Genomic DNA, 15,503 nt, shown 5'->3' on the forward strand with positions numbered 1-15,503 from the left:
TACAATAAAAAATAGAGAATTATAGTGTTAGAGGGTCAAGTGTTTTTTAGAACAGAATTAGAATAGAGATTTCTAGAGTTATTTGATCAAAATATTTTATTTTACATTTATATATAGTTATAAACATACTTGGATTACAACTTATTTTAAGGTGTCCTTGTTACTGTGTAATTATACATTTAAGTATTGAGTAATATGAATTAATTACATGTACTTACTATGTGGTTAGGGTTAGGATTAGGGTTTGGCTTAGGGTTAATTTGCATTTAATTATGCATAATTAAGTGTTTTTATAATAGTAAGTACATGTAATATTTGTGACAAGGACATCTTAATATAAAGTGTTACCTATACTTATTATAAATTATTATGGAATTGTTATGTAAGCTACCACAAAATAAACTTTAGTTTGATTTGCTATTATTATGGAAGGGTTATGGAAGCTACCATAAAATGTGTTTTAAAAAATGATATTTATTTCATTCAAAAGTTTTTGAATGTTTTGAAAGAAGTCTCTTTTGTCACCAAGGATGATAAAAAAATACAGTAAACAAGACATCCAGCCAGCAGTCTCTTTGTGTTTGCAGATTCAAGATAAACTGTGCAGTAAAATCTGTCATTTAAATATATTACTGCTGAAATGGGCAGCACATATCTTGGCTGACGTGACTACATTTACACATGTCAGAATACACGTGAAAAATGGCACAATAAAACAATCAACATATGGACATCATAAAAACATTCCATTTGACAACTACATTAAAGACTATTAGCACCACTATGAGTGACAAATACTAGGCTTGCTTTATATATATATATATATATATATATATATATATAATATATAGGTCAATGTTTTGAGTTCAGTGTTATGAGAACAGCAACATGTGTTTCTGTGTCATGGGAAAAAGCATCGGAAAACTTGTGTTAAAAACATTTCAGTAACTGATAGGTTTGTCTATCATTGACCCAGCTTTAGTCATCCAAAAACTGGATACTTTTATGACTGCATTACACTGAACTTTGTCCTAGAGTGTGTTCAGCCTTGCTATATTAGCTCAGTGTGACTTCCAAATCAATCTAAAGTCTGTTTCGTTTTAACAGGACACTTACTGAAGAATTCCTCTCTTTTGAAGCATTCACCGGATTTCAGGATGAAAAAAATTATGAGCCGAACCACCAAAAATGTCCTTGTGGTTTCATTTGGATTTCTGCTCTTATTCACAGCATATGGGGGGCTGCAGAGTTTACAGGTAACAAATAGAAATCGGAGATAACAGAATGTGTTGCTTGTGTTCTTCATTTCTACGTCAGTTTGGACAAAGTTTGATATTGATGCCTGATGTAATTTCAATGACATGATGTAAACATCTTTTTATTGATGACGCATCTCTATTCAAATTGTGATGTGTCTCTAAATTGTTAAGATAAATATCTACACAAATATATTTACAATATGATTCGTTGTAGTTGCTCAGAAAAGGTGCAAAGCACATAATTAATTTAACATAAATAAAAGTTTAAAAAGTTAGATGGGAGACAAGATTATAATAGTGAATCGAGTTAAAAACAAATCTTAAAAAATTAAATGAAACAGGGAAACAGTTAAAGCTATTATAAGCTGTCCTTTAAACACATAATGACTGATGTAAAGCATTTTGTCTTTCAAATCGTCCTACAGAATGAAAAAAGACTCTTCCACTGAAAATGACAATATTGATTTGTGGGTGTGTTTATACTGACAGAGGCATGTTTGTATGTTACAGAGCAGCCTCAATGCTGAGAATGGAATGGGTGTTATTTCACTCAGTGTCATCTATGGAGCCATCATTTTGTCCTCAATGTTTCTGCCTCCGATAATGATCAAAAATCTGGGCTGTAAATGGACCATCGTCCTTTCAATAGATGTTATGTGGCATATTCCTTTGGAAACCTTGCACCGGGCTGGTGCGTACATTTCTCTGCCTTTTTTCATTTACTGATTTCTTGAACAATATAAACAACCATGCAAGCATATTTATCGACAGTATGAGTTCAGTACGACTTTGTGCACGTGTGAGACACAGTTTCAAATACTAGGCATGGAAGGACCATTATGTGTTAAATACAAGACAGATATATTTGTATTGTTATATATTTAATATTTTTATACTGTCCAAAAGTTAGGATCAGTAAGATTTTTGAATATATTTGAAAGAAGTCTTTCTTTCACCAAAGCTGCATTTCTTTGATCAAAAATAACTGATTACAGTTGAAATTAAATGTCATTTATTACTGTAATGCAAAGCATCATTGTCAAATGATCCTTCAGAAATCATTCTAATATGCTGATTTCTTTTTTATTATTAATGCTGAAAACAGGTGTGTTGCTTTACTGATCCCAAACATTTCATTTCAGCATTTAAAGGTTGTGTTGTGTTAGTTCAGTTAAGTTAGAAAGCGCCTCTCTGAAATCATTTTTCTCTGCAGGCCAAGTCTGATGACCACCTCTGCCATTCTGGGTATGGGAGGTTCACCGCTGTGGTCTGCAAAATGTACCTATCTCACAATAAGTGGAAATAGACGAGGCCAGAAACTCAACAAGAAAGGCCAAGATCTCATCAACCAATATTTTGGCATCTTTTTCTTCATTTTTCAGTCATCAGCGGTGTGGGGAAACCTCATGTCATCTCTGATATTTGGCCAGGATACTAGCATAGGTACAGTTGGATTAAATACATTGCCAGTGTCTTTATGATTTTTATTCACTAATTTTTTGGTGACTGTAAATACACTGAGCATTTATTCATTTCTAGAAGTCCCTGAGGAGAACCTGCAGTACTGTGGTGCGACATCATGCGTTGAAAATTTCACAGTCGCAAACTCAACCCTTCCAGCAAGACACCTAGTGAATACATTACTAGGCAGCTACATTGGTGGGTAACAATCATTCATATTTGTGTCCAAAAACTAGCTTGGTGAACTGTTGAATGACTTCATTTATACAATATCTAGCTTTGAATGTCAGACTACTCCTCTTCTATTAAAAATAGAGTTATTTAGTGGTGTTTAAAATGTTATTGCTGAAAAAACCCTAATTATTAAACTTCAGTTCATAAGTCATCCGCCAAGAGCAACCTAGCAAGCGCTTAGCACCATTTACATTTCTTTCAGAAAATATACAAATGTAGTTTTCATTCATTTCCATTAAGACTGTCTAACCTAGTGGTTCCTGGTCCCTGCAGGTGTGGGTGTTCTGGCCATAATTTTTGTGGCGGTGTTCCTGGACAACATCGACCGAGATCTGGCCAGAGAATTTCGTAAGAACAAGGGCAACCAATCATTTTGCAGCACCTTTCTGGCTACCTTCAAGCTCTTGAGAGATCCTAGATTGTTGCTTCTCATCCCATTGACCATGTACAGTGGGTTTGAGCAAAGTTTCCTTGCTGGTGAATACACAAAGGTACACCATCGCATCTCAAACATTTTGGGGACTATTTATTACTATTTTTAATGAACCATAAAGAAATAGAACAGTGAAGGAAATTCTAGTTGACAAACAATCATTTTGAACTATTTGCAAATGATATTTTAAAATATGCACACATTTATTTGTATGCCTCATACTGTGTGTCGAAACCACCAAATGTTTCTTGTCTCTTTACATTCAGTGAGGAATTACATGAATCATGTAAATTATACCATATTTAAGAAAGAACGTTGAGCAGTTTGCATCACTGTGTATTATTGTCGTTTAGCGTTAAACAGTTGTCAAATATTAAATGTTTCACTTTTTCCATCTTACTTCGCTCTCTTTAAAGTCAAAACGGATTGCTTCAAACTGCTTTGTTTTTGTGAACAGTAAACTCTGCCTACTTCAATTTGATTGGCCATCATGGTCATTTTGACATTGACGAGCGTTGTTAGATCGCTGAGGCATTCCATAGACCAGCCTATTCTTTTTTAACTGAATTTAACTGCTTGAAAAACAAAAATAATAGTAATTAGACTTAGTAAGTAGTAATAGTAAGTAGACTTTTAATCGGCACTCTTAAAAGTCTACAATGATATTTTATTAACTGTTGACTCACTGAGCCACTGCACTCCTAGTTTTATTAGATCTTAGTGCAGCGTTCGATACTGTTGACCACACTATCTTGGTTTCTCGTCTTGAGCAATATGCAGGAATTCAAGGAGTGGCTCTTCAGTGGTTTAAGTCATATTTATCAAATAAAATCTTTGCAGTTAATGTTGGTGAATTTTTATCTACCTCAGTTCCTCTCACCTGTGGCGTCCCTCAAGGGTCCATTCTTGCCCCATAACTTTTTTCTCTATATATGCTCCCATTGGGGTCTATCTTTAAGAAGTATAATGTCTCATTTCACTATTATGCAGACGATACGCAGATATATCCACCATTACAACAAAATCATTTTCTAACTCCTATTTTAGAATGTTTAAATGATATAAAAGGCTGGATGAATTTAAACTTTTTAAAACTAAATGAAAACAAAAGAGAGATTATTATTTTTGGGCAGAGTGAGACTGTTAACCTTGGCCCTCTGGCCTCGTATAGTTAGATGGTGGTGAAAAATCTGGGTGTTTTATTTGGTAAAACTTTCAAATTTGATATGCAAATTAAAGGGATACTCCACCCCAAAATGAAAATATTGTCATTAATCACTTACCCCCATGTCGTTCCAAACCTGTAAAAGCTTTGTTCGTCTATCAGAACACAATTTAAGATATTTTGGATGAAAACAGGGAGGCCTGTGACTGTCCCATAGACTGCCAAGTAAATAACAGTGTCAAGATCCAGAAAAGGTATGAAAGTCATTGTCAGAATACTCCATCTGCCATCAGACATGGAATCTGGGTTATATGAAGCGACGGGAACACTTTTTGTAAGCGAAGAAAACTTTATTCAACAGTTCCTTTGTCAACTCTGTGTCTCTCCATATTACTGTATGCTCTTCTATACCTTGACACTTTTATTTACTTGGTAGTCTATGGGACAGTCACAGGCTTTCCGGTTTTCATCCAAAATCCAAAATGCAGCAGCTAGGATGCTGACAGGCACTCAAAAACGAGAGCACATCACACCAGTTCTATTTTCCCTTCATTGGCTGCCAGTACGTTCCAAATAGAATTCAAACTTTTATTGTTTGTTTTTAAATCATTAAATGGTTTGGCACCTACTTACCCGGCAGACCTTCTTAAATGACACACGCCTACTAGATCCCTTAGGTCCTCTGATCAGCTGCTTCTAACTGTTCCTAGGTCTAGTTTAAAACTTAGGGGTGATCGGGCCTTTTTGGTAGCTGCACCTAGACTGTGGAATTCTTTACCCCTGTATGTTAGAGCAGCTCTAACTATATTTACATTTAAAACTTGGTTAAAATTAATTTTATTATCTCAGGCTTTTAATTCTACTGGGTATTGAGGGGTGTCATTGCATCTTTAGTCCTTACTTTAAATTTATCTCTGTATGTTCTTGGTTTCATTTGTTTTACTTTGTCTGTACAGCACCTTGGGCAACAACAGTTGTATTAATGTGTGTTTTAAAAGTAAAATAAAGTGAAATGAAAGTAATTGTCAACATTGTCGAACTATAACAATACAATCCAGGGTCCTTTTCAGTCCAGATTAAGTGCCAAGTCCTTAAACAAAGCCATTGTTCTTTTTGCTTTAAGTTTATAAGCAGACCAGCCTAAATTAAAAACATAACTTTTCATCATCCAAACAACAAGCAGAGCATTGTGCAATGCAATAATTTTACATATAGGCCTTATTATTGGGGGGCACTTGTCTCCCTTATTGTCTATAGTGGTTATGGCCCTACAGACTGGGAGTACATGAATACTAATTCATTCTAATGAAATATGAATGTAATGTGTTTGCGACCCTCTTTCCCCTGCAGAACTATGTGACTTGTGCGATAGGAATACACTATGTTGGCTTTGTGATGATCTGCTTTGGTGCTTCTAACTCCCTGTGCTCATTCGCGTTTGGTAGACTGGCTCAATACACTGGAAGAATCCCCCTTTTTTGCTTGGGTAATACAAGAACAGGTTTACATATGGTTTAAAGGTTAAGAATGGTTGTTAGTATCTATGTTCATTCTGTCTTACTACACTTTCACAGCTGCAGCGACAAACCTGGGCTGTTTTCTGGGTCTTTTGTTCTGGGAGCCTCATCCAGACCAGCTGGGAGTGTTCTTCGTGTTTCCAGCCCTCTGGGGGATGGCAGACGCGGTGTGGCAAACACAAACCAATGGTGAGTGCTTTATACTGCATACTACTTAGTGATCTATACAGTTAAGCTATTCTTACAAATATAAAATGGATAGTTTTTGGTGCTAAAGTCTGATAAACAGTCTATAATTATAAACAGCCTAAAATCAGGCTTTTTTATTTATTTATTTATTTTACATTTTTACAAAATAATTATTAATAATAAAAAATAAATAATTAAATATTAAAATAATATTTATAGAAATGCTTCAATGGATGTTTTAACATGTTTTTATATATAAATATAACCTAATATATTTTTTTCAAATTTACAAATATATTGTATAATCATTATGCTGTGTGTTTATTTCATTTGCAGCACTTTATGGCATTCTCTTTGCTGAGCACAAAGAAGCAGCATTTGCTAACTACCGCATGTGGGAGTCACTCGGTTTTGTTATAGCCTTTGCTTACAGCACATTCATCTGCCTGTCCACCAAAATCTACGTTGCTCTGGCTGTTCTTGCCCTTACTATGGTAACTTACCTTTACGTTGAGTACAACGAGTACAAGCATCCAAAACCAAAAGTAACCATTGAAGACTTGCATAAACCAGAAAAGGCTGACCTCAAAGAATTGAATGACAAAGATAAAAAAGATATCATTGCTCAGACACAAATGTAAATAGATTTTAGTTGATATTTCTGCATCAGTATGTATTTCAATATGTAAAATATAGATTTTTTTGTTCATTCAGAAATTATTTTTCCGTATGTTTTACAGTGTTGAGAAGCTATTCTGTTTTTTTGATGTAGCATGTAAATGTTTTGATAATTTTCTTTATTATTTTTTATTTCTGTACAAAAGCACAAATAATGTTAAAAATAAGCATGTCAGGTTAACATGAACAAAGTGTTTAGTAGATAAGGAGATCATTTTTAAAAAATATGATCATAAAGTAGACTTGTATTATTTTGAGATTGATGTCTATATATAATAAATCAGCTGCTTTTCCCATAAACATAACTTTGAATTAAATTACACCATCGACTGGTATACCAGTTTCCCATCGCATCATACTGAGTCAAAGATCACACGTCAAATCTACAAGACAAAAACCACAGGATGAGATCTAGATATTAAAATGTCCAACTGAGAACATAAAAATAATGTAGGAAATTATATAATAATCTTTCTGTAATAATATTTAATAATCATTCCCGACAGAATGTTACATGAAATGTAAATATTTTTACAAGATTAAAATAATAGAAGTAATAAAAAAAGATTCTGCACAGATTATAATCTTTATAGCCTTTATCAGCAATGTCTAAAGGGCATTTCTGCATGTTACAGGATCTTCCTGACATGCTCATATAGATAGTCTGAGTGAGTCATCATGAAGCTTTTTCACCAAAGAAGATGAAAAAAAAAAGGAATCAAAGAATAATTTGCGGAATACACTCTTCCTGAATCAATAGCTATTAGTGTGTGGTTATGTAAGACATGAACAATATAACAGTGAATAGAAACAAGCAAAAAGCAATTGAATCTCATTCTGTGCATCCAATTCAGACAATAACTCTGGTTACGCATCTCTGAATGATAGTAATAAATATGTAACATTCACATTCACAGCTTACCAGAAATATTTTTATGACAGCACTAAAAACAACAACAACCTTTTGAACAGTTATACAACTGAAGAAAATAGCTTTTATGTGCTTGGATTCTTACGAGATAGTGAACATATTCTGTGTCCACGACACACTGTACAGTATATTCCAAATAAACAGTTTTAGGACATATTTATGGGCTGATAATACAGTGAAAGTCTGCTCTATACTCCTTTAAGCAGTGCATATTTTACATGAAAAACCTCCAATGTTAGTAATCATGACAGAAATGAATTCATTCCCCAATATAATACTAACAGCTAGACTATAAGATTTACTGTCTCTGTATGCAACCTGCATGCTGCTATGAAGACTACAGTGTAAATCACGGTATTTCTCTTATAAGTAAAAGTCATGACATTTGCAAAGTATGGTAACCCATACTCGGAATTGGTGCTCTGCATTTAACCCATCCAAGTGCAAGCAGTGAGAAGTGAACACACCGTGAACACACACCCGGAGCAACTGGGGGTTCAGTGCCTTGCTCAAGGGCACTTCAGCCATGGGTATTGAGGGTGGAAGAGAGCGCTGTTCATTCACTCCCCACCCACCCACCCACAACCCCTGTCAGCACCGAGACTCGAACATGCGACCTTCGGGTTACAAGTCCAAATCTCCAACCATTAGGCCACAGCTGCCCCCAAAATAAACTTATGGTATACATAACATATAATGTTATATCCTGGGCACTCATAATATTACCTCTTTATTGCTTTGCGTTGTGACCAGTAGATGGCAGCATCCTCACTAATAGCAAACTGGTCCCTGCCAGTCTTACCTTTTTTGTTGTGTATGTATGTTTTGTAGTGTTTGTTGTGTATTTTGATATCCGTAGGTGGCAGTGTTTTTCAGCTTGTTCTCTATATTCGAGTCTGAACGTGCGCGATCCTGTGTGGGACAGAGTACAAAAATAATAACATTTCCAGAGAAAAATCATTTGATATAAATTGGAATGCAGTTAGGCCTATATGTGACATGAGGTCTACATGATACAATATATATATATATATATATATATATATATATATATATATATATATATATATATATATATATACATATACATACACAAATATATGTATATATTATATTATATATATATATTTCAATATTTTGTGTGATTGGCAAACCGTTTTGGTTTTGATTAACGTTAAACACTAATTCACACTTAGTGACGTCTCCTGCTCCGACCTTGCAAGGTAACACTTGTAACAAAGACTATAGGACTACTGGAAGATCCTGTAACATGCGGAAATGCCCTTTAGACATTGCTGGTAAAGGCTATAAAGATTATAATCTGTGCAGAATCTTTTTTTATTACTTCTATTATTTTCATCTTGTAAAAATATTTTGTAAAACATTCTGTCTGGAATGATTATTAAATATTATTACAGAAAGATTAGGACTTTGACTGTAGTCAGCAGCTCACATGGCACACTTTTATTCAAACGTTTCCTAGCAAGGAAAGATGACCAGAGTACGGTGTACATTTTAGGACATCCTCAGACCTCAGTCATTAAATGAAAAGGCGACATGCCTCAGACTAAAAGGCTTCAATCATTGGACAAAACGGCATCACGCCTCAGACTGAAAAGCTTCAGGTCTCAGACAAAAAGGCATCAGACGAAACGGACTCAGACAAAAAGGCATCAGATGAAACGGACTCAGACAAAAAGACATCAGACAAAACGGACTCAGGAAAAAAGGCATCAGATGAAACGGACTCAGGAAAAAAGGCAACAGACGAAACGGACTCAGACAAAAAGGCATCAGACGAAACGGACTCAGGAAAAAAGGCAACAGACGAAACGGACTCAGGAAAAAAGGCAACAGACGAAAAGGACTCAGAAAAAAAGGCATCAGACGATCGGACTCAGACAAAAAGGCATCAGACGAAACGGACAGGAAAAAAGGCATCAGACGAAACGGACTTAGACAAAAAGGCATCAGACGAAATGGACTCAGGAAAAAAGGCATCAGACGAAACGGACTTAGACAAAAAGGCATCAGACGAAACAGACTCAGACAAAAAGGCATCAGATGAAACGGACTCAGACAAAAAGGCATCAGACGATACGGACTCAGACAAAAAGGCATCAGACGAAACGGACTCAGACAAAAAGGCATCAGACGAAACGGACTAAGGAAAAAAGCATCAGATGAAACGGACTCAGACAAAAAGGCATCAGACGAAACGGACTCAGACAAAAAAGCATCAGACGAAACGGACTCAGACAAAAAAGCATCAGACGAAACGGACTCAGACAAAAAGGCATCAGACGATCGGACTCAGACAAAAAGGCATCAGACGAAACGGACTCAGAACAAAAAGGCATCAGACGAAACGGACTCAGGAAAAAAGGCATCAGACGCAACGGACTCAGGAAAAAAGGCATCAGACGAAACGGACTCAGAAAAAAAGGCATCAGACAAAACGGACTCAGGTGGAGTATCGCGTTGCCCCGCCCCAGGTGACATCACACGCATGCGGTTCAGAGGAAGTGGTATATAACGGTTGATTGATGGCAAAAGGAGGTAAGCAGCGTCTGATATATTATATTTTAACATTTTTATTCAAATGTTACACTCATTAAGTTATATACGGAAGAGAACATGCATTTGGAGAGTCTTGTGTGCAAGTTTAAAAAGTTAGTTAGCCATATTGCAACTAACAAGCTTTTATTTTGGCAAAGTGTTGTAAAATTACCCTTACGAAAAATAACCATGGTTTTACTACCAAAAAAAAAACAAAAAAAAAACATGGTTGCTATAGTTAAATCATGGTATCCACAGATTTACCATGGTTTTGCTATACTAACCATAGTTTAACCATAGTGTTTGTAGTAAAACTGTGGTTATACAAATGGTAATCATTACACTAAACATGTTTTACACTATGTTACTACACTTTTAGTGAAAGTGAAAAAAGTGAAAGTCGTGACATTTGTCAAGTATGGCAACCCATACTCGAAATTGGTGCTCTGCATTTAACCCATCCAAGTGCACACACACAGCAGTGAGAAGTGAACACACACACACCATGAACACACACCCGGAGCAGTGGCAGCTATATCCAGCGCCGGGGAGCAACTGGGGTTCAGTGCCTTGCTCAAGGGCACTTCAGCCATGGGTACTGAGAGTGGAAGAGAGCGCTGTTCATTCACTCCCTCCCACCTACAACTCCCTGCCAGCACCGAGACTCGAACCTGCAACCTTCTGGTTACAAGTCCAATTGTCTAACCATTAGGCCACAGCTGCCCCCAGTGGGGCAGCTTTTTTACTGTAATAAAAAATCACAATGCATTATATATATGTATAAACCCGTTATGTAGCATATTTTTGGGGGCAGCTGCAGCGCTCTCTTCCACCCTCAATACCCATGGCTGAAGTGCCCTTGAGCAAGGCACTGAACCCCCAGTTGCTCCCCGGGCGCTGGATATAGCTGCCCACTGCTCCGGGTGTGTGTTCACGGTGTGTTCACTTCTCACTGCTGTGTGTGTGCACTTGGATGGGTTAAATGCAGAGCACCAATTTCGAGTATGGGTTACCATACTTGACAAATGTCACGACTTTCACTTTCACTTACCCCAAAAATGTCAGCGATAACTTGATTTACTGAAACAAACAAATATATATTTAGTTATAAGACAGAACCATTGTTTTTGCAAAATCATTTAATTCAACAACTAGTGTTAGACACATACATGTATATTATAATTAGACTAAGGTTTCAATCTAATAGCTCGAAAGAATTCGCCTTACTTTGACGTAAAGTGACCATGGTTTTATTATAGTAAAAGTGTAGTAACATGTTTTTTTAGTGTAATGATTACCATTTGTATAACCACAGTTTTACTACAAACACCATGGTTAAACTATGGTTAGTATAGCAAAACCATGGTTAATCTGTGGATACCATGATTTAACTATATCAACCATGTTTTTGTTTTTTTTCTGGTAGTAAAACCATGGTTATTTTTCGTAAGGGTAATTTTACTACACTTTGCCAAAATAAAAGCTGCTAGTTGCAATATGGCTAACTAACATTTTAAACGTGCACACAAGACTCTCGAAATGCATGTTCTCTTCCGTATATAACTTAATTAGTGTAACATTTGAATAAAACTGTTAAAATATAATATATCAGATGCTGCTTACCTCCTTTTGCCATCAATCAACCGTTATATACCACTTCCTCTGAACCACGTGCGTGTGACGTCACCTGGGGCGGGGCAACGCGATACTCCACCTGAGTCCGTTTCGTCTGATGCCTTTTTGTCTGAGTCCGTTTCATCTGATGCCTTTTTTCCTGAGTCCATTTCGTCTGATGCCTTTTGTCTGAGTCCGTTTCGTCTGATGTCTTTTTGTCTGAGTCCGTTTCGTCTGATGCCTTTTTTCCTGAGTCCGTTTCGTCTGATGCTTTTTGTCTGAGTCCGTTTCATCTGATGCCTTTTTGTCTGAGTCCGTTTCGTCTGATGCCTTTTTTCCTGAGTCCGTTTCGTCTGATGCCTTTTTGTCTGAGTCCGTTTCGTCTGATGCCTTTTTGTCTGAGTCCGTTTCGTCTGATGCCTTTTTGTCTGAGTCCGTTTCGTCTGATGTCTTTTTGTCTGAGTCCGTTTCGTCTGATGCCTTTTTGTCTGAGTCCGTTTCGTCTGATGCCTTTTTGTCTGAGTCCGTTTCGTCTGATGCCTTTTTGTCTGAGTCCGTTTCGTCTGATGCCTTTTTTCCTGAGTCCGTTTCTTCTGATGCCTTTTTGTCTGAGTCCGTTTCGTCTGATGCCTTTTTTCCTGAGTCCGTTTCGTCTGATGCCTTTTTTCCTGAGTCCGATCGTCTGACGCCTAATTGTATGAGACCTGACACCTGACATCCTTTTTCCTGAGACCTGAAGCTTTTCAGTCTGAGGCGCGATGCCGTTTTGTCCAATGACTGAAGCCTTTTAGTCTGAGGCATGACGCCTTTTCATTTAATGACTGAGGTCTGAGGATGTCCTAAAATGTACACCGTAGTACGGGAAAATGTTAATTATCTTAAAATACACCCTTCAAAAACAACAGTAAATGAACACAGAGTTATTCTCCCTATGTGCCAGTTTCTGTAGAACAGAATAACATTGTGACCAAATCAGAAAACAACAAGACTTCTGAGTGCTAACTGATCCAGATTATGTATTTGGAAATAATAATGTATGGCTACATGTAAATAAAGACTAAAAATTATATTAAGAAGAACTTTTAACTGACTTTCCCTGAAATATTCCCAACAACGTTACCAGCACTCTCTTACTATTTCAGGAATGTTGCAATGTAGTACAATGTCAGCACTAGGTCAGAGGGTAACAATTCTTCACCTGCATACTGTATCAGATGTGTTCACGCTGAGAGAAACTCTTAGTAATACAAGACGCCTGCTGAGTGTACATGTAAAAATAAACAGGATTAGCTCATCCGATTGTCATAGTTTCAATAATAAAAACCTGCCTGGAAAAACAAAGCAAAACTGTTTTTTGTAATTTGTGGTGCTTTGGTATAACTGCTAACTGAAGAACTGAAAAAATAAAAATTATTTAGTCTGCACTTGAAACCATAATGAAACTGGAAACCAATATATAAAATAAAATAAAAACTGCAATAACCCTGATTTGAGGTCTTATTTTAAAAACACAAAAGAACGATCGAAAAAGTGTGACACATCTGTAGATCATGAGACAAAAACCAAAAGATTTGGGCCTGTAGAAACATGTTAGTGTTCTGGTGGATGACCACAAAATAATTTGTGAATTTTGAATGTTGTAATACACCAGTAACTGTGATACTTTCTTATTCACTCGTGATACACACCACAGTCCCGTCAGCCAGTGTGCGTTTAATCTCCATTGAAGAACGTAACAGTGACTGACTTATCAACACCGATCTCTTCTTTGTTCCATTGGGGAATGTGATCACATGACATCTGCTCCAAAAAAGACACTCTATTAAAAGTAGAGCACTTTTAAATAAATTGCAAGCTTTGTGTAACTAAAATTTCTAATTGCAAAACACTGTCGTCACCCTTCCATCCGGATAGCGGGTTTCCTCTCGTACTTTGTTTTTTTTCTGGCCTGGGATGCCATTTGTGTATCATTGCAGTCAGTATGATGATAAACCAAACTTCCCTGAGGAAGTGTCATTATGATACTATGACGCATTAAACATTTCATAATAGAAACTGGGTAAGACTGTTCCATCATAATGAGTGATACATTGGGATAAAACACTGTACAAGTATGTTATTACTTCATTTTGCTCAAAGTCTGAGTGTACTGATGTTGGCTGACTGCATCAGGGGAACTATCCCTTCAAGAGAAATGTAGATACCATTCCGACTTGTGTAATCATGGCATTGTTCTGCGGACTGTCAATGGAAAATGCAGGATTCTTTCCATTTTAGAAAAACATAACACACAAGAAATGGCAAGTTGTACACAGTACAACTTGTATATTGGTTTATAGGAGATGAAGCACGAGAGAACATGCTTACTCAAAGAGTTATCCATGCATTCCTGTATTATGTGTGTCACAGTCACAGTGATTAAATAAATATATTACATAAAAGTGATGCTATACGACTAAATGTTCCATTTATATTGAATAGCTCTATGTGTTCATAAATTATAAACAGGGCAAACAATTACAATATAAAATCAGGATTTAACATGTACACTTTATGAAATGGAGATGGGTAGATGCATTACACATGCATGAATTAGTTATAAAGAACTGAGTCAATTATCTGACACTGGGCTTTGAGAGTCATCATGATCATTATTATTTCGGAGGAGTTTAAAGGCAATCGAGAACATATTACACACCTCAACGGGTTTACAGGAAATGAGTTTAGCTCAACTACTGTAGTTGTGACTAAATCTAGTCTTATTAAAAATGACTAAAAATAAATAAGGATATATTTACATTAAAGCCATAAAAATGTTCTACAGATTGAAAAACTGTTCTTGTTGTTATCAATGCACATTTATGATGTTAGCATACTAACATTGTCCTGCTGTGTCCTATGGATGAAGGGTTTGTTAAAGGCCGGAGCTGGGCTCCTTACATGATGGGTCCGCTGTGGTTCTTCTCTTCTCTGCTCAAACTGAAGTACAACATATGTGTATATGTTCCATATAGGTTTAGATATTTTTAGTTGAAAAATAGTGGTTTGAATTTGCTCTGACCTTGTTATATGATCCAGACTGAGGAGCAGAGGAGCCAGCACTCTGGTGTGATCTCTTGTTCACATTAAGCCTGCTGTGAAGCTCCTGTTTTTTATCGAGTGAAGGCTTCAACACGGCTCTGGAGGAGACTGTGGGCCTGCGACCAGTGAGACTCCCACTCCATCAACTGCTGCTTCAGAGATGAGATCTGCAGTCTCAAATCCTACATGCACAAAGATTTAATCATAACATTTGTAAGGATAAGACAGTATAACACAAATCAATGTCATCAGTGGTTCCATGAAGAAAATTAAACATCTATAAAAAATTTCCACTGCACAAAAAGTTCTTTAAAGTGGAAAAAGGTTCTTAAAATGTTCACATTAGAACTATTTAGTGAAAGGTTCTTTGAGGAACCCAATA

At 36.4% G+C, this 15,503-nt stretch overlaps 1 protein-coding gene across 1 annotated transcript; it reads left to right on the top strand.

Moving 5' to 3' along the window:
- The first annotated feature begins 1,075 nt into the window (after nucleotides 1-1,075).
- LOC109085173 (protein unc-93 homolog A-like) lies at nucleotides 1,076-7,236 on the top strand. The gene is given in 9 exon segments (XM_019099808.2): nucleotides 1,076-1,256; nucleotides 1,770-1,907; nucleotides 1,910-1,950; nucleotides 2,473-2,702; nucleotides 2,799-2,918; nucleotides 3,228-3,445; nucleotides 5,903-6,038; nucleotides 6,127-6,258; nucleotides 6,595-7,236. Coding segments are annotated over 9 exon segments (1,419 nt in total). The 5' UTR covers nucleotides 1,076-1,157; the 3' UTR covers nucleotides 6,900-7,236.
- The last annotated feature ends 8,267 nt before the right edge of the window (nucleotides 7,237-15,503 follow it).

Source organism: Cyprinus carpio, chromosome B20 (genome assembly GCF_018340385.1).
Source record: "Cyprinus carpio isolate SPL01 chromosome B20, ASM1834038v1, whole genome shotgun sequence".
Lineage (NCBI taxonomy): Eukaryota > Metazoa > Chordata > Actinopteri > Cypriniformes > Cyprinidae > Cyprinus > Cyprinus carpio.